This window comes from Lampetra fluviatilis, chromosome 10 (genome assembly GCF_964198595.1).
Source record: "Lampetra fluviatilis chromosome 10, kcLamFluv1.1, whole genome shotgun sequence".
NCBI lineage: Eukaryota > Metazoa > Chordata > Hyperoartia > Petromyzontiformes > Petromyzontidae > Lampetra > Lampetra fluviatilis.
The window spans coordinates 802,474-826,029 of NC_136284.1; the positions used below are offsets into that span (position 1 = coordinate 802,474).

The 23,556-nt window shown below is 48.5% G+C and overlaps 1 protein-coding gene across 7 annotated transcripts in view; it reads right to left on the minus strand.

Annotated features, from left to right (window-relative positions):
• LOC144934390 (triple functional domain protein-like) overlaps window positions 1-23,556 on the minus strand; it is a 100,185-nt gene that overhangs the window by 68,571 nt on the left and 8,058 nt on the right. For all 7 annotated transcript variants that reach the window (XM_078860089.1, XM_078860093.1, XM_078860088.1 and 4 more), the window contains exons 2-8: window positions 16,410-16,484; window positions 15,522-15,636; window positions 14,754-14,946; window positions 13,808-13,981; window positions 2,298-2,627; window positions 1,092-1,214; window positions 324-515 (exon numbers count right to left, since the gene is read on the minus strand). In XM_078860089.1, coding sequence (XP_078716215.1) covers window positions 324-515; window positions 1,092-1,214; window positions 2,298-2,627; window positions 13,808-13,981; window positions 14,754-14,946; window positions 15,522-15,636; window positions 16,410-16,484 — 1,202 coding nt within the window. The remainder of the gene's footprint in view (window positions 1-323; window positions 516-1,091; window positions 1,215-2,297; window positions 2,628-13,807; window positions 13,982-14,753; window positions 14,947-15,521; window positions 15,637-16,409; window positions 16,485-23,556) is intronic.

The window sequence follows — 23,556 nt, forward strand, 5'->3', positions numbered from 1 at the left end:
TCATGCTCCATGCCAATCGCTGCATCACTAAACAATTTCCATATTACAGAACCTACCAGCTAAGCTTTACTCCTAACCATGCTGCCGCCATACCCCAAAAACGATCCCAAGGCCCACTGACCTATTTAACTCTCTTTCCGAAGCAACCCGGCCACAAATGATAGGTCAACAAGGTGGCTTAATGTATAGCAACCAAATATTCTAAACGCATGTGTCTAACCCCACCCACGCTGTATCGATGACCCCGACGACGACCACGAGAACGATCGCTCAGCCCGTACCGACCCCCGACCGCGGCGACCCGCCCAAGCCCACGCATGCACCTGGTCGCCGCGCAGGTGGAAGCGCACGGACATGGACAGCAGGAGGCTGCGCTCGTCGATGGCGGCCGTGAAGCCCTTCCACTCGCGCTGGAGCCGCTCGGCCGTCTGCCGCAGCTGCTGGGCCGCGTAGTGGCCGCCCTCCGCGAGGCGCCCCGCCACCGAAACGATGCGGTTGATGTTCACGTATGCGTTCTGCTGGAGCACGCATGCGCATCAACACATGTCCCCTCGAACACGCACGCGCGTCCAAGCACGTTCGCCCTTGCGCGTTTGTTTTGTTTGACCGGGTGAGAAATTGCGAGATCGCGGTGAGTCTAGTTTGCGAGAGTGACTGAACTGGGTCACCGAAACGTCAAAAGCAAGTACGTAAAAATAAAGTACAACGACGAAGCGAATGTAAATCAGGGCAAAACTGCCACTTTGCGGGAGATAAGAAAAAGTACAAAAACACAAATAGGAATTAAATGAAAATTAATTTCCAGGTACGTGTGAACCTGCTCCCCCAGGCGAGAGAAGGGCTACAGCTGTTATTTTCTATTTGATTTTCCCCCCCTAATTACTGAACACTGGGCCCAAAGGCCTAACGCGTTAAGTAACCAAATCAACGAGGTGGGGATTGGGTGCTCCACCCCAGATACTGCAGCAGGATCCAACTTTGAAATAATTTGGGCTTTGTATAGCAGCATCGTGCGGCGCCGCAGCTGCCGTGCGGGCATCCAGGATGTCACGATTCTGGAGGAGCCGTGAGTCAGAGGGGAGAGAGGTTACCATGGAGTTCATGGCGAAGTGGGAGTGCTGTGTGTGCAGCTCGGATGCGTGCTGGTGGCCCGAGCCCATCTCTGTGCAGCTCTTGAGGAACAGCTCCTTGTTGTGCTCGATCCAGTCAAACATCTGTGGCGGTGGCAGATGAGGTCACATATTGGGCAGGGAGGGAGCCAAAAGAAAGTGAAACCTTTCAGTAGCTGGCTACGAGTTCCAGCGCACTCCAACTGTTGAAACACACACACCGATATACCGACCAACGGGAGTGGAAAATGGCAACCCTCATGCGGACCACTGTGTTGAGTGGGAAATCACGACTACACCCATCAATCATCAATTTCCTGGGCTCCATACTAAAATCTAAAACTATTAAACTATTTTTTTTTACCAGGTTAGGCCCAATAAGCTATATAGCTCTTTTTTTAGAAGCGACCTGGCCACAATTGATAATTAATTTAACGAAATGGCTTATTATGCCGAGATTTATAGAATCCAAATTCTCGAAACGCATGTTTCTAAATGTGGAGGGAAAAACCGGAGGACACTGAGAATAATGCTCGTGACCACAGGGAGAGAGACATGCAGGCATTCTGTAAATGAGGTGAGTTACGGTCACGCAGCCTTTTCCCGTTTAAATGTTCACGTTTATTTTGTTTAACCAGTTGAGAAAATTCAAGAGAACTCAAGAGATCAGGATATGGTTTACAATACTTATATTGCACTTTCATAAATGCATTAGCAACTCAAAGTGATTTCCATCACAAATTTTTGAAGGGCACACCCAGAGGCAGCTGTCCCTGTGTGGCACAAGGTGACTCATCACCGTTCTGCGAGTAGGCATTAGTCTGCCAGGAGGAGCGGATGATTGCTGTGCAATCCTAATTGAGTAATTTCTAGGTATTTTTGTCAATTGACACGCTAAATGACACTAGCATGCGATGGCCTCCCCCTTTTCGAACAACACCACGGGATGTTTAACATCCACTGGGAAGCAGATGATGCGTACTTTACGGTTAATACACCCGCAGTATTAACAAAGGCCGCCTGCCGGATTAGAACGTCCGCAAAAATCTGTAAACACACTACCACTGGTCCATGTTCTTCCCACTGCCTAACAACTTTCACAGCTGGGTCAGCAGGCAGCAGCCTCCAGCCGCCCTGAGCCCCGAGCCATACCCACCCCCCTACCCCTAGGGGCACCGACGGCCTCACCTTGTCGGCATCCTGCTCGAAGAGGCGCAGCTGGAAGCACTGGTCCAGCTTGAGCTTGCGCACGTGCCACACCTGGTGCAGGTGCTGGCGGGTGGTGTGCAGGCGCTCCGTGAGCCCGGCGAGCCACGGGCCGAGTGCCTGCAGGTCGGGGTTGCAGCGGGGGAAGGCCTGCGCGTCGCCCGAGCGCACGCGGGCCACCAGCCGCCGCGTCTCCTGCTCCAGGGCCTCGACAGGCGCCGCCAGCACCGTGCGCTTGAGCCTGGCGTGCTCGCTCGCCAGCTGCCGCGCCCGCTCGAGCTCCCCGGGGGAGTCCTTGCGTGCCAGCATCTCCTGCGATGCGGCACGGTGGCACGGCAGTCCTTACTATCGCGTAGAGAAGGTAAAGGTGCGGCCCGGCAGTGAATCTCTCGCGCTACTGCCGGCGGAATGGCCTCCACTAGATAGAACTCGAGTGAGACCCGCTCACGCAGAAGACGTTGGTCTACCCCCTTCTACGCTGAATGGACGTCTCGGAAGAGGTGGGAGTACGCACACTTTCCCCGACCACACGCAGCCTGCCGATCGATGGACAAAGTCAATGCGGGGAGGGGGGGGGTTAAAAAACTTGGCAATTTTTTCAAATACCGCGCCAGGAGATCGAATATATTCGGTGATCTCTGGATTGCCAGTACAGTGTGTTCACCGTTCCACCATGGCAATACCAAGGCAGCGTCCCGCTTACTTTCTTGTACATAACCACAAAATCCTGAGTGTCGCTTAAAGGATGTAACTAAAAAAATAACGAAGCAGACAATACGCCTTCTTCCCATATCTGTCGCTCCACGTATAAAAATAAAAGCATTTTTTACACATCACATCAGCCACATGGCCTTCAGCAGTATCGGTTTTAGTCAGCCTGACTGCTGATGAGACAATGCATGTGCAGTGGCCTCAAACGGAGACTCTTGGAGGCAACACGTTTATTAACATCAACACGCTAACACAAAGGGGTAACAGCCCCTTTACCAGCTAACATGCTTTTTCGATTTAAAGCTTTCGTGACTGCAGGGATTCATCTTCTTGGTTTTTTCGGTAAAGTCACGTAGAAGGGAAGTAATAAAATAATAAAAATAAAACATAATAAAATGAAACAATTCTCACGACGTTTCGGCGACAACGCAAGCAGCCGTCCTCAGGTGAAGAATGAGACACTTCAAGCTAGGAACTTACATATAAGCTGGGTTGGGGGTGGTAGAAGAGCGCCTTAACAAAAAGAATGTGCATATCAAGATGAGTTTAGCATATACATGGGAAATGCGCAGGGGGCGGGGGGGCTTCAAAGTCATACCATGCCCACGCACTATGCAGGATCAAGAGCACCAAGGGGGGTGCAGGGATTAGCATTAACAAAGGAAAGGAATGCCAATGATATGTAGCTGCAGTAACTAAACAACACCGTAGAAAACTAAGGTATAAACTACATACAAAGACTAAAATATAAACTGCATAGCACCATCAGTATACTTACTATACTCTACAATAAGCTGAGTTACTAACGGCAAGTAATACATTACAATACTACGTCGTAAAAGTTATATAATATGCTTCCATCTAAACTTTATTCTCTTACATCAACCGAGCATATACCGGACTATATACTGCCATAGATAAACCCAACATTAAATTATATACTGTATTGCAATAAACCACATTTCAACATAACACTATGTATTATTCTACCTACCCTAATGTGTATCAAAATGGTTTATTACGTCCTTCCAATGATTGCTAAGCCAGAATCCATCTTCTCGATTAAAATTGTCTCTGTGTTTGTATATGTGGATCGCCTCATGAACGAATCTCTCATGATAGCCAGGTGGCTTGCAGAGAACCTCTGTCTTGGAGAAGTCAATGTCATGTGAGCCCACTGAGTTGTAACAGTGATCTGCCACGGCTGAGGTGTTTGTCCTACCGTGTTTCAGGTCAGCTTTATGTTCACGGATGCGGTCCGAGACATGTCGTTTGGTTTGTCCAATGTAACTGCTACCACAGAGGCAACTTAGTTTGTAGACACCAGGGTGCTGTATGTCTGGAACCACATCTTTTACAGACGGTACCAGATCACGGATTTTATGTACTGTGTTGAATCGGACCTGGATCTTGTGTTTAATCAGGATTTTGGAGATCTTTTTTGTGACCCCAGCAATGTAAGGTAAGGTGATGGTCTTGAAAGGCTCCTCAACAGGATCCTTCTTGATGGTTGGAGAGATGGCTTTGCGGATTGTGTAGTCGGAGTAACCATTAGCCTTAAGAGCTTGGCGTATGTGTTTGAGTTCACTGGAAATGTGTTCATGGTCGGATATGCATTGGGCTCTATGATATAGAGTCTTGATGAGGGAATTCTTCTGGGATGGATGGTGGTGGGAATCCGGTTTTAGATAAGCGTCCGTATGGGTGGATTTCCTGTAGACAGAGTGGCTCATTGAACCATCAGGTCTCCTTTTGATTAGGACATCCAAAAAGGGTAGCTTGCCATCTTTTTCGACTTCCATGGTGAATCTGATGGCTGGGTGTATGGAATTGATGTGGTCAAGAAATTGGTCTAGAGCAGGCCGGCCATGTGGCCAGATGACAAAAGTGTCGTCTACGTACCTCTTCCATAAGGTCGGGCGTAGAGTGGCAGTCTGGATGGCGTCCGTCTCAAATTTCTCCATGAAGATGTTAGCTACAACCGGAGATAGGGGGGAGCCCATTGGGGTGCCTTCAATTTGCTTGTAAAAAGTTTCATTCCAGGTGAAGTATGTATTGGTTAAGCAGTGTCTCACCAGGGGGGGTACCCCAGCATTCAGTCCCTGATGAACCAAGTCTTCAATGATTGCGATGGTGTCAGGTACAGGAACCTTGGTGAATAAGGAAACCACATCAAAACTGACAAGCAGGTCGTCTGGGGACAGGGCAATCCCCTTGATTGTCGATACCAGGTCAGTAGAGTTTAGTACCGCAGAGGTGGTTTTTCCAGTGAAAGGCCGTAGGATTTCAGACAAAAAACGAGCCAATTTATAGGTGGGGGAGTTGATAGTAGAGACAATGGGACGAAGAGGTGTATCTTCTTTATGTATCTTTGGTAAGCCGTATAATCTTGGTGGCCTGGCTGCAGAAGGTTTCAACGAGAACTGTTTGGTCTGATCAAATAAAGCGGTTGAATCAGAAATGATATTGTTGGTTTTAGTGACAAGGCTGTTGGTGGGGTCTCTTTTTATTTTTGTATAGCTACCATCGTTGAGTAGTTCTTGAATTTTGTTGTTGTATTCTATTTTGTCCATGATGACAGTGGCATTGCCTTTGTCGGCTGAGAGGATGACAATGTCATCCCTCTTTTTTAATTGAGCTAATTCAAAACGCTCATCTTTGCTGATGTTGCTAGCTGGCATCTTGGCGTTTTTGAGGGTTGCAGAGATTTCGGATCTAGCTACGTCTGCAGCGATGTGACTCAAGCCCTTGAGAGCTACATCTACTCGAGCAATTATATCATTAACTGGTATGTGTCTAGGTGTGACTGCAAAGCTTAGTCCTTTAGCTAAAACGGATTTCAAACCTTCAGAAATAGGCTTGTTACTGCGATTAATTACGACTTTGTTAACATCTAGCTTTTCAATGTGTGGGTCCGGTTTCTTGTTTGAGAGGCGGTTGAATTTGGAAATCAAGTTGTCCTTACATTTAGTCGACATAGCGGCAGCTGAAGAGGCAGTCATTTTTCTACATGTTCCCAATCCGATGTGGACATTGTTGCACTCAAAGATAAGTGTGATTTGTAGAGTGTCTTGTCTAACTGATCTAGTTCGGTGCGCGTAAGTCTGATTTTCTCTGAGATAAGAGCTAAGCTAGTTCTAGACAGAATTCGTTTCGCATTAGAAGAAGTTACAGCAGCAGATGTTAGTGTAAATGTGTTTGGTATTACCTTAGAGTCGCGGCATCTCTTCAGAAAGGTGAGAGACTCGATTAGCTGAGCCTTCTTATCACGGAGCTTGTTGAAGGATCTCAAAGTTATGTGGAAACCCTCCCCGTAGAGGCGGTTAAATTTCGATTTAAAGCTTTCGTGACTGCAGGGATTCATCTTCTTGGTTTATTCGGTAAAGTCACGTAGAAGGGAAGTAATAAAATAATAAAAATAAAACATAAAATGAAACAATACTCACGACGTTTCGGCCACAACGCAAGCAGCCGTCCTCAGGTGAAGAATGAGACACTTCAAGCTAGGAACTTACATATAAGCTGGGTTGGGGGTGGTAGAAGAGCGCCTTAACAAAAAGAATGTGCATATCAAGAAGGATCCTGTTGAGGAGCCTTTCAAGACCATCACCTTACCTTACATTGCTGGGGTCACAAAAAAGATCTCCAAAATCCTGATTAAACACAAGATCCAGGTCCGATTCAACACAATACATAAAATCCGTGATCTGGTACCGTCTGTAAAAGATGTGGGTCCAGACATACAGCACCCTGGTGTCTACAAACTAAGTTGCCTCTGTGGTAGCAGTTACATTGGACAAACCAAACGACATGTCTCGGACCGCATCCGTGAACATAAAGCTGACCTGAAACACGGTAGGACAAACACCTCAGCCGTGGCAGATCACTGTTACAACTCAGTGGGCTCACATGACATTGACTTCTCCAAGACAGAGGTTCTCTGCAAGCCACCTGGCTATCATGAGAGATTCGTTCATGAGGCGATCCACATATACAAACACAGAGACAATTTTAATCGAGAAGATGGATTCTGGCTTAGCAATCATTGGAAGGACGTAATAAACCATTTTGATACACATTAGGGTAGGTAGAATAATACATAGTGTTATGTTGAAATGTGGTTTATTGCAATACAGTATATAATTTAATGTTGGGTTTATCTATGGCAGTATATAGTCCGGTATATGCTCGGTTGATGTAAGAGAATAAAGTTTAGATGGAAGCATATTATATAACTTTTACAACGTAGTATTGTAATGTATTACTTGCCGTTAGTAACTCAGCTTATTGTAGAGTATAGTAAGTATACTGATGGTGCTATGCAGTTTATATTTTAGTCTTTGTATGTAGTTTATACCTTAGTTTTCTACGGTGTTGTTTAGTTACTGCAGCTACATATCATTGGCATTCCTTTCCTTTGTTAATGCTAATCCCTGCACCCCCCTTGGTGCTCTTGATCCTGCATAGTGCGTGGGCATGGTATGACTTTGAAGCCCCCCCGCCCCCTGCGCATTTCCCATGTATATGCTAAACTCATCTTGATATGCACATTCTTTTTGTTAAGGCGCTCTTCTACCACCCCCAACCCAGCTTATATGTAAGTTCCTAGCTTGAAGTGTCTCATTCTTCACCTGAGGACGGCTGCTTGCGTTGTCGCCGAAACGTCGTGAGAATTGTTTCATTTTATTATGTTTTATTTTTATTATTTTATTACTTCCCTTCTACGTGACTTTACCGAAAAAACCAAGAAGATGAATCCCTGCAGTCACGAAAGCTTTAAATCGAAATTTAACCGCCTCTACGGGGAGGGTTTCCACATAACTTTGAGATCCTTCAACAAGCTCCGTGATAAGAAGGCTCAGCTAATCGAGTCTCTCACCTTTCTGAAGAGATGCCGCGACTCTAAGGTAATACCAAACGCATTTACACTAACATCTGCTGCTGTAACTTCTTCTAATGCGAAACGAATTCTGTCTAGAACTAGCTTAGCTCTTATCTCAGAGAAAATCAGACTTACGCGCACCGAACTAGATCAGTTAGACAAGACACTCTACAAATCACACTTATCTTTGAGTGCAACAATGTCCACATCGGATTGGGAACATGTAGAAAAAATGACTGCCTCTTCAGCTGCCGCTATGTCGACTAAATGTAAGGACAACTTGATTTCCAAATTCAACCGCCTCTCAAACAAGAAACCGGACCCACACATTGAAAAGCTAGATGTTAACAAAGTCGTAATTAATCGCAGTAACAAGCCTATTTCTGAAGGTTTGAAATCCGTTTTAGCTAAAGGACTAAACTTTGCAGTCACACCTAGACACATACCAGTTAATGATATAATTGCTCGAGTAGATGTAGCTCTCAAGGGCTTGAGTCACATCGCTGCAGACGTAGCTAGATCCGAAATCTCTGCAACCCTCAAAAACGCCAAGATGCCAGCTAGCAACATCAGCAAAGATGAGCGTTTTGAATTAGCTCAATTAAAAAAGAGGGATGACATTGTCATCCTCTCAGCCGACAAAGGCAATGCCACTGTCATCATGGACAAAATAGAATACAACAACAAAATTCAAGAACTACTCAACGATGGTAGCTATACAAAAATAAAAAGAGACCCCACCAACAGCCTTGTCACTAAAACCAACAATATCATTTCTGATTCAACCGCTTTATTTGATCAGACCAAACAGTTCTCGTTGAAACCTTCTGCAGCCAGGCCACCAAGATTATACGGCTTACCAAAGATACATAAAGAAGATACACCTCTTCGTCCCATTGTCTCTACTATCAACTCCCCCACCTATAAATTGGCTCGTTTTTTGTCTGAAATCCTACGGCCTTTCACTGGAAAAACCACCTCTGCGGTACTAAACTCTACTGACCTGGTATCGACAATCAAGGGGATTGCCCTGTCCCCAGACGACCTGCTTGTCAGTTTTGATGTGGTTTCCTTATTCACCAAGGTTCCTGTACCTGACACCATCGCAATCATTGAAGACTTGGTTCATCAGGGACTGAATGCTGGGGTACCCCCCCTGGTGAGACACTGCTTAACCAATACATACTTCACCTGGAATAAAACTTTCTACAAGCAAATTGAAGGCACCCCAATGGGCTCCCCCCTATCTCCGGTTGTAGCTAACATCTTCATGGAGAAATTTGAGACGGACGCCATCCAGACTGCCACTCTACGCCCGACCTTATGGAAGAGGTACGTAGACGACACTTTTGTCATCTGGCCACATGGCCGGCCTGCTCTAGACCAATTTCTTGACCACATCAATTCCATACACCCAGCCATCAGATTCACCATGGAAGTCGAAAAAGATGGCAAGCTACCCTTTTTGGATGTCCTAATCAAAAGGAGACCTGATGGTTCAATGAGCCACTCTGTCTACAGGAAATTCACCCATACGGACGCTTATCTAAAACCGGATTCCCACCACCATCCATCCCAGAAGAATTCCCTCATCAAGACTCTATATCATAGAGCCCAATGCATATCCGACCATGAACACATTTCCAGTGAACTCAAACACATACGCCAAGCTCTTAAGGCTAATGGTTACTCCGACTACACAATCCGCAAAGCCATCTCTCCAACCATCAAGAAGGATCCTGTTGAGGAGCCTTTCAAGACCATCACCTTACCTTACATTGCTGGGGTCACAAAAAAGATCTCCAAAATCCTGATTAAACACAAGATCCAGGTCCGATTCAACACAGTACATAAAATCCGTGATCTGGTACCGTCTGTAAAAGATGTGGTTCCAGACATACAGCACCCTGGTGTCTACAAACTAAGTTGCCTCTGTGGTAGCAGTTACATTGGACAAACCAAACGACATGTCTCGGACCGCATCCGTGAACATAAAGCTAACCTGAAACACGGTAGGACAAACACCTCAGCCGTGGCAGATCACTGTTACAACTCAGTGGGCTCACATGACATTGACTTCTCCAAGACAGAGGTTCTCTGCAAGCCACCTGGCTATCATGAGAGATTCGTTCATGAGGCGATCCACATATACAAACACAGAGACAATTTTAATCGAGAAGATGGATTCTGGCTTAGCAATCATTGGAAGGACGTAATAAACCATTTTAATACACATTAGGGTAGGTAGAATACTACATAGTGTTATGTTGAAATGTGGTTTATTGCAATACAGTATATAATTTAATGTTGGGTTTATCTATGGCAGTATATTGTACGGTATATGCTCGGTTGATGTAAGAGAATAAAGTTTAGATGGAAGCATATTATATAACTTTTACGACGTAGTATTGTAATGTATTACTTGCCGTTAGTAACTCAGCTTATTGTAGAGTATAGTAAGTATACTGATGGTGCTATGCAGTTTATATTTTAGTCTTTGTATGTAGTTTATACCTTACTGCAGCTACATATCATTGGCATTCCTTTCCTTTGTTAATGCTAATCCCTGCACCCCCCTTGGTGCTCTTGATCCTGCATAGTGTGTGGGCATGGTATGACTTTGAAGCCCCCCCGCCCCCTGCGCATTTCCCATGTATATGCTAAACTCATCTTGATATGCACATTCTTTTTGTTAAGGCGCTCTTCTACCACCCCCAACCCAGCTTATATGTAAGTTCCTAGCTTGAAGTGTCTCATTCTTCACCTGAGGACGGCTGCTTGCGTTGTGGCCGAAACGTCGTGAGTATTGTTTCATTTTATGTTTTATTTTTATTATTTTATTACTTCCCTTCTACGTGACTTTACCGAATAAACCAAGAAGAGGTAACATGCTATGATGGTGGACCACTAGGCTATCTACACTAATTACACAGTAACTACCATGGACCGGACCCAGCTCGGGTCCGGGTCGACATGTTGGAGACTCTTGCAGAATGAGGAACGCAGCACGAAGGTTTCTTCAGGATGACAACAGCAGCCGGTCCCACTGGGGGCCCGGCTTATATCCTGTGTGGTGGGGCTCGCTCCGCCCCTAGCCACGGCCACCTTCTGGAATCCTTGAGGAAGATCTCCAACTCAACACGTGGTCACCCCAGTACCCCCCTTTGGGGGTCCCCAGGTAGACACCTCCGGTCACGTGTCCTCCGGGGTCAACCCGAGTGCCACGGCCCCCTGAAACCTCGTTCCGAGGCTGGCACCCACGCACCCTATCCTGTAGGGGCTGGCACTGCACGCAGTGCGTGGTGCCATCTATTGCTGTCAGTCAGTGCTCCCCGAGCCCCGCTAGGGCTGGTACTGCATCTACCTTCAGTGTTGTCTGCGATGTCGATGCATCGCGCGCCGTGCCTCTTCCAGGCTGGCTTCATGTCGTGACATGCAACGATGTCACGACACATGTTTAAAACCGGTCCGGGGTTAGTGAGTATTAAAGCAATGCCGTGTGGAAGAAACGCCTACGTATGTGTTTTGCGCCTGTCGTGTACGGCTAAATAGCCAGGGTCCCGCATTGTCCCGCGTTGCGTCCGCCGGTCTCGGTTACGGAGCTCTCCTCTTGTGTAAAATGGGCCAAGTAGAGGAACAAGCAGAATGTGAGCCTGCCCCGGTATCAGCGTCAGACTTAGGGAGAGAATTCAGCCCTCCCCTGACTCAGTCTCAACGCTGCCCACCGTGCTCTGCAGCTGCACTCGCCTGCCCTTGACCGCTAATCCCACAGTGATTCTTTGACCGCTAATCTTGTCGTGACGCACTGGGATGGAATGCCGCACGGCAGCGTCTGCAAGATGTGTTCCGGATGTCATCATCATCTTCAGCCATGATCAATGCATTGCTGGATCAAGGCCTCACCCAAAGCCACCACCACCACTCATGATCCTGAAATGCAACAATCCACCCAGGACCTGAATATGGAACTTAACTCATCGCTCCATCTCCTTGGTGTGCGTCCTCTCAAACGCGTTCCATTCCTTGGCTGCCACTCCGTTATTATTGTTGACCATCATTCATCATTCCTTCCAACGACGTGTCCTGCCCAAGCCCACTTCATTTTTCTTGATAGTTTTGATGACGTCATTAATCTGTGTATGATAACTAATCCATTTGCTCCCCTCTCTGTCTCACAATGTTTAATCCAAGCATGCATCTCTCTCCATGCTTCTTTGTGCACTTTTAATCTTTAATTCTATATAATTTATTAATGACCACAGTGTTTCTGAACCTGTGTAATAGCAATTTGTACTTCGCACTGGGAATGGAACACTGAGAATGTAGCATTGCCTAATCAACACATAGGATCTATGTGAATCAACACATAGGATCTAACACAGGAGGTTAGTGAGATTAAAAGATTTTAAACTAAACTCGAGCTACATGATGACAGAATTCATCAACCACGTGAGCGGAACACTCCCCGAGATAGCAATGTGGATGGCAAATGGAAAGAATGAGATCTCAGTGGAATGGACAGCATTGACAAAAGACAGAGGAACTTGAGACCAGATTTTTTTACATCAATACCCTTACACAAGGATTCAACCAACCATAACTCCAGGTGTATTATCCATAATAAAATATTTAAAAATACTTTTAAAAAAATACGCTTTAATGAAATGTACTGTCTGAGCTGCCCTTCCCACTGCCCCCTTCCCCCATCGCCCCTCCCCTCCTTCCACAACTCCCGCCCATCGGCGTGGCTCCCCGAGGCTTGCAGTAACGTAAGGGGGACCGTGGTGATTTACAGGCAACGTGAGTTGAGCGTGGACAATTAGAGCCGTTAAAAAAAGGTTGTTTAATTTTGTTTTTAATGATAGAATATAGTATTGTCATCAGTATGACATACCTATACCAAGTTTGCAGTCGATACGACATTGGGAAGACGGTTAAAACTGAGTAACAATATTTCAGGATACGACGACAGAGTGAGTTAAATAAAAGCATGTAAAATGATAAAAAATATGTTTTGAAATTTTTTATGATAGAATATAGTCTTGTCATCAGTATGACGTAGGTATTTCAAGTTTTCAGTCGATAGCACATTGGGAAGTGGGTAAAAATTTAGTTACAAGATTTTTTTTGAGGATACAAAAGACGGAGTGGGTTAAATAAAAGCGTGTAAAAATACTACGCACCATCTTATTTCGTGATGGATGTTAAAGAGCCTGTGATGTAATTCGCAAAGAGTACGCCATTGTCTGTTGGAGTCATGGTCTAAATTTGAAAAATAATCTACAATTACTCTATACAAATCCATGAACAGTCAAGGCTCCCTCCTGCAAAAACTTGGCAGAACCATCCTGAAAAAGTGTTCTTGAGACTCAGTCAGGCTTTCCCGAGTCAAAAAAACATAGTAATAATACACGAGGCTTTAGAAAACAAATCAAGACTGAGAGTTCTAAGTACAATGGCCTCTCAATTGCCCTCCATGGATGTGAATCCATCACTAATAATACAACAGATGATCCAATTTAATCGTTGGAGACACAGTCGTACACGCACATGCTTGCTGTTCTGTCGATGGCAAGCATGAGTCAGGAGTGAAAGAACTTAAAATAGAAATAATCTATCGAAGGAAATCGGCCAGAGAGCTGAGCCACCCTGGAATATATAAACATGCAAGTGTGATGGAAACAGGCGAAGAGGAAAGTTGTTACCAAGATGGGGACACAGCAATACAGAGAAGATGAGAAACAATGCAGCAGAATGGCAAGAGATTGGAGGAAGCGGAGTCTGCTCATCGTGTATGCCACAGAGTCCCACGGGGGATCTTCTCTATGACAGGAAACAACCCAGGCTGCCTGGCACGGGGAGAGATGGGCAGCGCAGCGCAGCAGGGACGTGCCGTTACCTGCAGCTCCTCGAGGCGGGACAGCAGGTGGCGCGCTCGTCCTGCCAGTCGCTCGGCTGCTCCCCGCATCTCCAGCCACTCCTCGTGCCTGTAGTCCAGCGAGCCGTCCAGCTCGCTCGTCAGCTGTGCCAGGTCCACGACCCGTGCCAGCCCGTCCACCGACACCAGCGCCGTCTAAATGTTGTGCAAGCAATAATGGGACAGCTGCCACCTTGGGTCCCCACTATTAAACTATAGCAGGGCACTGGAATTTACGAGATATGATGTAAGGCCCTCTGAGTTGCCAAGGCGTTTAAGCAACTGCTCTGTCAGTGCAAATCCTCGTCTTTTTACTGGGCTGTGTGGCTCATTTTACCGTATTTATGTTTAACTTTTTTGGCACCGTACGTAGCCAGGGGTACAGGAGCTACACTGAGTAAGGGAGCCACACACTCGAGCCACGATGTCGCGTGGTCAACACAGAGGAAGACACGAGCGGTGGATAGTGTCTCTCATTTAAGCCTCATTCACTGTGATAATTTGATGGCGGTGGAACATTATAATGCAACACATCAGTTCAGATCACGGTTCCAAAAACTAAAAATATATAATAGGTGACATTTCGGATGAGGAAGGAGGACCATTTGAACCCCCCCAACAAGGATTTGCACTCACAAGCCTCTAATTATGAGCCATTTGCACTACCACCGAGCCACCTGGCCGGCCGTGTTCAACGCTAGTACAAATATACATTAGCCTTGTTTCCCTGTGACCGTGGAAGAGACATTGACGGGGCGGGGGTGGGGAGGCAGGTACAGGTGCGGGGTCAGTCACTTCGAGCCACGTGGCCCCTGAAGCAGCGGGCCACGGTGCGGGCCATGCCGGCCTATCCTGCACGGCTTGTGCCTGAACTACAATGGCCGCCGTCTGCGTTTCCTCCCAGCTCCCGTCGTCTCGACGCTCTCACCTCAAACTCAAACTTGGAGGAGCCGAAGTTGGTTTTCTGCTTTTGCCAGAAGTTGTCGGGTTTGATGATGAGCGCTGCATGTACACGGCCGGGCAGCGCGTCCTGCAGCGTCCGCAGCAGCAACTTCACGCCCTCCCACTTGGAGCCGCGCATGTCCACAACGGCCGTGAAGCCGCGCCGGCCCGCCTCCTCGCTGGAGACGCGCAGCAGACGTACGCAGCGACGCACGACCCACACAGACAAACAACACACTTACACAAAGGGCGTGGATTACCCTGAGGATGGATAGAGTTAAGGCATGGAGCACTAGGGCACGGCTATTGCTTTGCCAGGCTGTGATGGCTACGCATGCCTGTAATCCAGCACTGTGGAGGCAATGAGGGTTGATGGATTACACAAAAGATGTGAAACTCCCTTCCCCGTGGGCATCGAGGCGGTGCCATAACCTGGCCCACACGGGGACGGCGGTACAACAAATAAGAGGACTCACCAGTTCCATCTGTATGGAATAGAGTGTTTCACCTTCGCATGCGTGGGTTTTCTCCGGGTACTCCCGTCTCCTCCCACATTAAATGGCCGATAGGCCTTCCTATTTAGAGGACCACAGAGCTTGGTCAATTGTTGGCGGTAGCTCACTGCCTGGTTGCGGCCTTCCCGCTCTCTGGTTCCTCCATGTGCCTCTTGAGTCCTTCTCTTTCTTCACGAGCGAGTGAATACCGTGCAGCGGCTGCGATGAATTACAAGTTTAAATGGTTCTGGAAGGCATACCTGGGCACGCTGGCCAGGTAAGCGATGAGCTCTCGGAGATCATCAGGCCGGGCCCGCTCCAGGCTGCCACGCGCTGGGAACATGATGATGGGGCCTCCTTGCCGATCTCTCCCACCTGAGTCACACGACGCATAGAGACATAGATACCCCGTATAGCCTTCACATACGGTTGGGGCAAGTGCAGTAAATGAGCAACTATGAAGGCCAGCATGGTGCCCTTAGGGGTGGGTGGCCAGCACCACGCCTGGTTGCCTATGCCATCCCAATGGTGATGTTTACACATCTCACCAGGTACTCATTTAAGGCTGAGTCAATGTAGGGGAGGCACAGGACCAGTTTAAATATTCGCCACTGATGCTTGTTCTGAGTGGAAATAAAACTCAGAGCGCCGGGTTTGGAGTGGTGTGCTAACCAAAAAACGACACAGACCGCCAGCATTTCACCACCAATTCGAGATGACATCACAACAGCCTGTCCCAGGCTTGGTGCACTTTAAGGTCACATGAATTGTTAGCGGTTCGCTGGCAGGATGTCCAAGAGCAGACCCAGGTGATCTCGGATCCACCTAACGTCCAGCTCAAGTGACCATTGAGGTGGCACTCATCTCTTGTTTACAGCCCTGAGCCAGTAGTGGAAATTCCCCAGTCGATCCAGAGGACAACCACTGGTGACTTGCCCACAATAGAATACTCATATCGACACCAGAGAGATAATAGGCCGAGTCAACCCCCTGCCAGATTATGAACTCACAAGCGGATTGAGAACCGCTCACAAACACACACACACATTACACAAGCAGATACATACATACACACACGCCGGCCTGTGTGTATGGGACTCTTGCTTGTATACAAAATTCAAACGGACAGAGGGCACTCATATTCTCACCAGAGAGATAGGCCACTTTGTCCTTGAGCAGGGGCAACACGCTGTCCATGGCTGGTCCATCGTTGGCCACGGCCCCTGCATGCACCGACACATTAGGAGCAGTGTCACTCTTGGCACAGAGTCACGGCATTCGCAGCCGCCACCCGCGATGAAGGCGGCGCTGGGCCAGAGGGCCAGAGGGCTCAAGAATCTCCCTACTGCCCCCGCCACCAAAGACTCGGTGATGAGGGCCAGAACCCCTCTCTCCATTGTGGTAAACTCGGCCACTCGATTCCCTGCGGTGCACGGGGGGGGGGGGGGCTGGGGAAGAGACGAACACAGGCTAAACGTGGGCGCAAGGAGTCATGTTGCCAATTACCCCACACATGTCAGCAACTGGCCACTAATTAATTGGCGCCACAATTTCTTAATTTAATTTCGGAGGCACGTCAACAGTGGGGCAGGCGCTCTGGGAAAGAGGAAGCGCATGCGGCTCATTGGGCCCTCGCCCCTCCGGGCCCCCCCACCAGCGCCGTCACAACTCCGAGGGAGTGCAGGAGTGAGGTGACCTCATTACAAGCCCACCGCCTCCTCCTCTCCGCTCGGGCCCGACGGAAGGGGGTCGGCAGAGCAAAATAGAGCGCGGGTGGTTGTGGCAGACGCACAAATGGCAACTGTAGGCCCCTGGGGCTGCTGCGCACATCTTTACTCATGAATGCCGGTCAACATTGGATGTGCGGTGTTGAGTGCCAACATTCCATGTTAATGGGCTCAAATTTCTCACATGCATGCGAACCGAGGACTGCTTGACAAGGGCGGCCGGCACTTCGCACGATGCGGTGTTTACTAGCCGTGCTACGTTGCCGTCATTAGCAAGGGAATGGGAAGGGCGAGGTGAAGTGTCTCCTGCCAGCAACTCCTGGTCTCCCGCGATGGCCGCGTTGGTTTTTGATCGCATCTCCGCTATGAGGTGGACATGACGCTCAAACCCGCAGCACCTGCCGTGCGACGACAGAGCGAGAGAGTCACATAGGCCAGCGTCCCCGATATCCCGATAGCCCGAGAGCCGATAGCCCCCACTGCCCGATAGGCGGCCTTGCTCTTTGATTTCCCTTTCCCATCATAGGTAGATTCCCCGGTGTCCCGACCGTGACGAGAACGCACGCACACGGGGAGTGTTGGCGAGGCCACGCAGCCCTCACCATTCGCCACTCCAGGTAGCCCGGTGGAGGCGAGGACACGCAAGTACTCGCAGCACACATGTGCCGCTGTCCCATGCCCACTGATAGATTAAAAAAACAATCAATGTGCCCTAGAGGTGAGCCAAGGTGGCTTGCGCACCACCAGCAGCCCATCTCTGTCTGCTTGTATGTTCAGAGTGGAGGCCATCTCTGGGCTGGGCCCCAGCGGTGCCCATTCCTCGCTGGCCGTGAAGCCGTGGGCACAGACGATGCTTCCAGTGTCCGCACGCTTACACACACATGCACGCATTCCCCACGACAGGTGCCTGGCACGGCGCCTCCCCATGGAGCGGTCCCCGTTGACCCCGCTACCTTTGTGGGGTTAATTACCAGGGTAAACACGGCTCGTCATTAATCACCAGGGTAAACACGCGCGTGCCGCACGTGCCAGCCGAGGCCAGAAGTCCAGAGCACTGCGGTCGCACACGTAGACTCTACACTGTGGCGCAAGTGCGAGACCCCTGCAAAATCTGCTTCTGCGATAACCGAGGTAACCCTGATCCGACTCGAGCTGCGCTAAGTGCAGGGTTGGCACTTTGCTCGCTCGCATAAGGGTTAAGATTAGGCGGATGTGTGTACGTGGCACGGTCATGCATACCCGCAGCTCCTTCGAGATGCAAATGGCCGATATTCAGTGAGCACAATGTACGTATGCACACTCGCAGTACACACACATTCACATTACCATAATATCAGAGTCACGGTATTCGCAGTCAGTGCGCAGATACAGTACACAGTGTAGTGTCACAGGACACAGAGCCAGAACTTTACGCGTGCAAACACTAGGCTTATGCCAGCTAGGCGTTTCGCACATCTGCCCAGCGTGGTGCATGTCACATCTGGAGGTGGCAGTGGTGGTGGAAACAGTATGAGCCGTCCTATTTTTACGTTAATTTCTGTGCATATATCCCCGTGGTCAGGTCCAATGCAAAGACACGGAGACAAGGACACCGGTGCAGGGACACTGACACATTGACACGCAGACACCGAGACAGGGACACGAACCTACGCAGGTAAACCCAGGCACCAATCTACATAATAGGCAGAGTCACGTCTAGTTGTATGAAAGTTTCACACGAACGATCGCTGCACGCAACCACACAGACGCTTGCTTGCTGCACAGACAATCCCTGTGCACAGCTGTGCTCATGGGGGGCCTGGTCTGGCCCAGCCAATTGAGGTCGCCCCTGTCCTACGGCCGCTGTGGGCCTATTATCTTCTGGGTTTACATCTGGAAGCAGGTCACGGTCACGAGCCTCCTCTGGCCTCAGATCGCCCTCGATCGGCACGCACATGTAATTCCGTGACCTTAACAAGGGCCGCGCACGGGGGCCCATTACTTAAAAAAATACTTCCAATCGGACACCGGGCAGCGCTGGGTTTCCGAACAGCGCACCCTGTTGTTGTTGTTGCAGCTGCCTTCCCGTCCCGGGGGGCAGCCAGGGAGCGGTGCCGGAGGGTGGAGAGAGAAGTGGGGCCCTCAGAGGTCCCTAACAATCGGCGGAACCAGAGGCGGACGCCCGACATCACGGGGACCCCCCTCCCTGGGACCCCCCCCCCCGCCTTTAATCATAAACAAGAGGAGGACACGTCATTAACGAGTTTCCATTCATTCTTCTGCTTGAATAAGTGCAACTTGCTTCAATCAAGGTTCTTACCAGGCACTGTTTTATTTCATCCATGCTGTGTTCAAACACCACACTGCAGGTCATAACACTTCTCTCTCGACTTTGTACCTCGCACTGCTGCACTTCACAATTCCCTCCCATCGCCTGTTCCTAAGCTCCTATAATAACCTTGCTCAAGTTAAGACAAGTGTTAACTCTGTATCAATTACGACTTTTAAAGTGCTGTTTGTTGCTGCCCACTGGACGTTGTCGCCATTTAGGCCTATGCTTAGCTAATATGTTTATAATAACAATGGGGAGAGTGAGTGTGAATAAAAATGTGTTCGTCCTTCCAAAAGACGAAACCTGCCCGTAAACCAGATCACACATGGTTCTACAGTGTGTAGAATAAGTGTGTTTCGCACGCAGAGAATGCGACGAGTCAAAATAATCTACGTGACAAATGATATCCAATCACATGCAGTTATGATCAGTACACCACTGTAGGGGCGCCACGGTGGCGAGATGTTAACTACCTCGCCTGGTATACAGGAGGCTGTGGTTCGATTCCGACCCTGATGCCTGCATATTTGTTCTCCCTGAGCTCGCGAGGATTTTTCTCCGGATCCTACGGTTTTTCCTTCCACATCCAGAAACACGCGTTCAGAGTATTTTCCTGCTATAAATGTCTACATGACAAGCCACTTCGTTAAGCTATCATTGGTGGTCAGGTCACTTCCGAAAATTTGAGTAAAAACAACACACGAGTCACAGCATACAATGCCAGTAGTCGGCAGTAAAGAGAGGCTTGTTGTGAAACACATAAGCTGCTGAACTTATTCAAATAAAACATATTTATTTGCATATGCTGCTGCATTGGCAGTGGTGCACAAGCACAAATAACAAAGCACTCTATACATTCATCAATAACGCTGTGGTCCTAAAAGGGAAAACACATGTGATATATAATACATACCGTTTTGGACAGTGGCCTTATGAAAATCTCTCTTCGTAGCAGAGGAAATGGCGATTGCTCCAGATACATCATCTCTCTGCTGTAAAGACGGGGCATTGCCTGAAAACCCTCGTATCCTGTTTTCTACTCGTTCTGGCCACGCAATTGGTGAGGTGTGTGTTTGTCTGTCACTTACCCGACTCAGCTTATTGGCCAATCCGATTAAAAGCCGAGAAGTGGAGTGATACATGCCACTGCCACGAATGAGCATAGGTTGTGTGGCTCACTGAGTGCAATAACGAGTATGCGAATAAGCACGCCATGACCATGTATGTGACGCGGGGACAGAGGCAAAGACTGGGTTCAGGTTAGGGGTAGAGTCAGGGCACTGCCCTGAAGGCAAGATTCCGATTGGCTACAGAATGATTTTCCAGGGCGGCCGCTGCATTTCACACTGGCGCGGAAAACTTGCCGCTGTGCACACAACCAGCCCTGCTCCCACATCACAACCAACCTCCCTCCCTCCCCTCCTTCCCCAGTGCCGCTCTTGCCGAGCGGGCAGACAAAAGGAATGTTTGTACTTAGTTGTGTTGCTAATGACACGTCTTTTGAACTGTATGCATGTGACGCGTGTATTGTCTTGTTTTGTTAAGGGGGCCTTAGTGCGATTCACAAAACACGCCTGCCCCCTAATCCACGCGACGCGTGTTCGGGCCGCCTCGGTCACTCAGCGCCCCCACTTTCACTGCCTCCGTCAGCCCTTCAATTGCCTAAGAAGGGAAGTAGTCAAAACTCACAAGTCACTCCCCTCTGGCCCTATATAACCGCAGCGCAGACCACAGAAGGCCTCCGAGGGGGGAAGGAAAAGGGAGGGCCAGACCTCTGGTCAAACGTGTGTCTCGGTCTCGGTACGATCACAAACTTTTCCGCTGCGCGACTAAAGTCAAGAACAGCCACCAAAACCGCTATCATTGTAACCCCTGCCAGGGGAGTTTAACCTCAGGGCCCATGTAAACAAGCTGATTTTTTTTCCAGATTAACAAAAAGAAATGCCTTACCATAAACCGTGTTTGGGTTCTGTGTGAAGATTAAACAGTACACTGTATAATTGAAACAGTCATACGATGGCTGAGAGCAGCCACAATTTATATGCATCGTTATAACATAAACTATCTTTTGCACGAATTTCATGCAGCAATGGAATGCATTAATACGTACCAGACGTTTGCATAAACAGAGCAGTGAGCCTTCCAAATGCTTCCAGCACAAGTGATAGCCAATGTTTTCCTCTGCACGTGATTCAACCAAAGCCTCTGCTTCTTGATATGAGCTGTGAACTGCAGATGAATAAAAAGTGGAGCTCAAGGTGTGCAGCATGGCCTACACAAACAGTCATGCACCACTGCTGTCGATTTTTTTATATTTCCACACAGTTGGGCACAGGCCCAAAACACCAGATGGCCAGCAACAAACAGCACTCTCAAACACAATAGAGGTTTCTGAGGTAAGATTGCGAAAATAGATGTGTCGTTCCTCTATATAAGGAACGAAATAGTTAGAAAATCTGGCTGTCGCCTGATGAAGCTAATTATAATTATTGGCGAAACGTCGTACTCGGATTGTACATGTTGTGGCTTGGCTCTCCAACACACCGGTGTGTTGTACTAGTATACTACACTATACGCTACACAATACACTACACACCGGTATGCTGTACTAGTGACGAATTGGCCACGTTCTGTTTACGTGACAACCCTTACTAGTTGGCTGTGTCGGGTGGTGGCGGGTTTTAACGACACATTTATATATTTACGCGATCTAACCCAAAAAACCTATATTATGGATGATATTGGTCGCGAAAGCCTACGTGTTAAACAAGCACTATCAAAATTGCAATACATAAAGAGTTAATGCAATTCTTGAACTGAGCAAGGTTATTGTAAGAGCTGAGGGAAAATAGACGATGGGAGGGAATTCCAAGGTGGAGCAATGCCAGGGAAGACGCAGAAAGATAAATGTTGTGACCTGCATTGTGGTGGTTGAGTGAGTGCATTGTTGTGACCTGCATTACTGGTTGAACACAGTGTGGAAGAGACGAAATAATAAGTCTAGGAGACCGAGTCCTCAACATGGGTGGAAGAATCAAAGAGTGAAGTTCATGGGAAATGTAACCATGGTAGTAGTAATATAAGGGTGATAAGGATTCGACTGACCACCAATGAGCGAGTGACTGAGCCCTGCGCCCTTTGAGCCCCATGTCCTTTGACCTCTTGCCAGAGCTAGAGGGTGGGGCAAAAAGGGGCAATTTTCTCCAATACAGGGGCCCACTTTTGTCGCTAATGAATAAGGGGGCCCCAAGTGGCATCCTGCCCTGGGCCTCCAGGAACCTCTGGGTGGTCATACCAACTGCTCCCACATCTGAGGATGCCTCCCTGAACACATGGAGGTCTCACCCACCGCGACTTGACCAATCCACCATCTGTCATGCTCCATTCTAACCCGTAAATTAAATTAGACTCTCTTTACCAATTCACTCCCTAATTAGCATGATTGGAAGAAGCAGGCTAATTGTCTCCAGGGGAAAGTGCCAACCTTTGGCTGAGCCCGAAGTGGGCACCGCGCCCGGGTTCAGTCCCTCCAAGGGCAGCACGAGGACCGTGAGGGGCCCACACGCCGATGCTGTCACCGCCCCGTGCTTTATGGGTTATTTTTATTGAAATAAAAAGTGTCATGTGACGCTGCCCAGGCTCCAGGATTATGGCGCCCAGAATAGCCTGGGCACTCAGCAGACAGGCAGACAAGGGGCGGCAATGCGGTCCTCTGTGTGCCGTCTATTGGCCCGAGGGCTGCCACCTTTTCCACCACAGACTAATACCAGACGTATTTCTTAGTCAACCTAGGGGTCTATCAAGATCATGCAGTGTAAAGTATTGCAGCTCAAGAACAATACCGGTACCAGATCTCGGTACAAATCACTTCCTGCCACCCACACACAGATGCCAATTCCCGGACTGTTCGCGTGAAACCGGACAGGTCGCAACCCGAGCTGGGCCCCTCTCACCACCTTATAAGAGGGGAGATTGGGAAGCAGCACTGCTGGTGACGGCATTGTGGGTAGCTCACATCGCCGCTCATGGTGATGCCGGAGCAGCTATGCAGACATATTATGACCAAGGCATCCTCCCCATCAGTAGGCCTTTGTGTACTCCTTATTGGTCAAACGAATTGCCCACATCAAGTCGTTTGTATGTATGTATGTCTGGAGATTAAAGGGAGCCCGAGTAAACACCCTATGGAGTTTAATGGTGCTACTTTGTAGATCGTGTAAAGGTATTTTATAAAGCGCCTCCCCTTCTAAGCAAGAG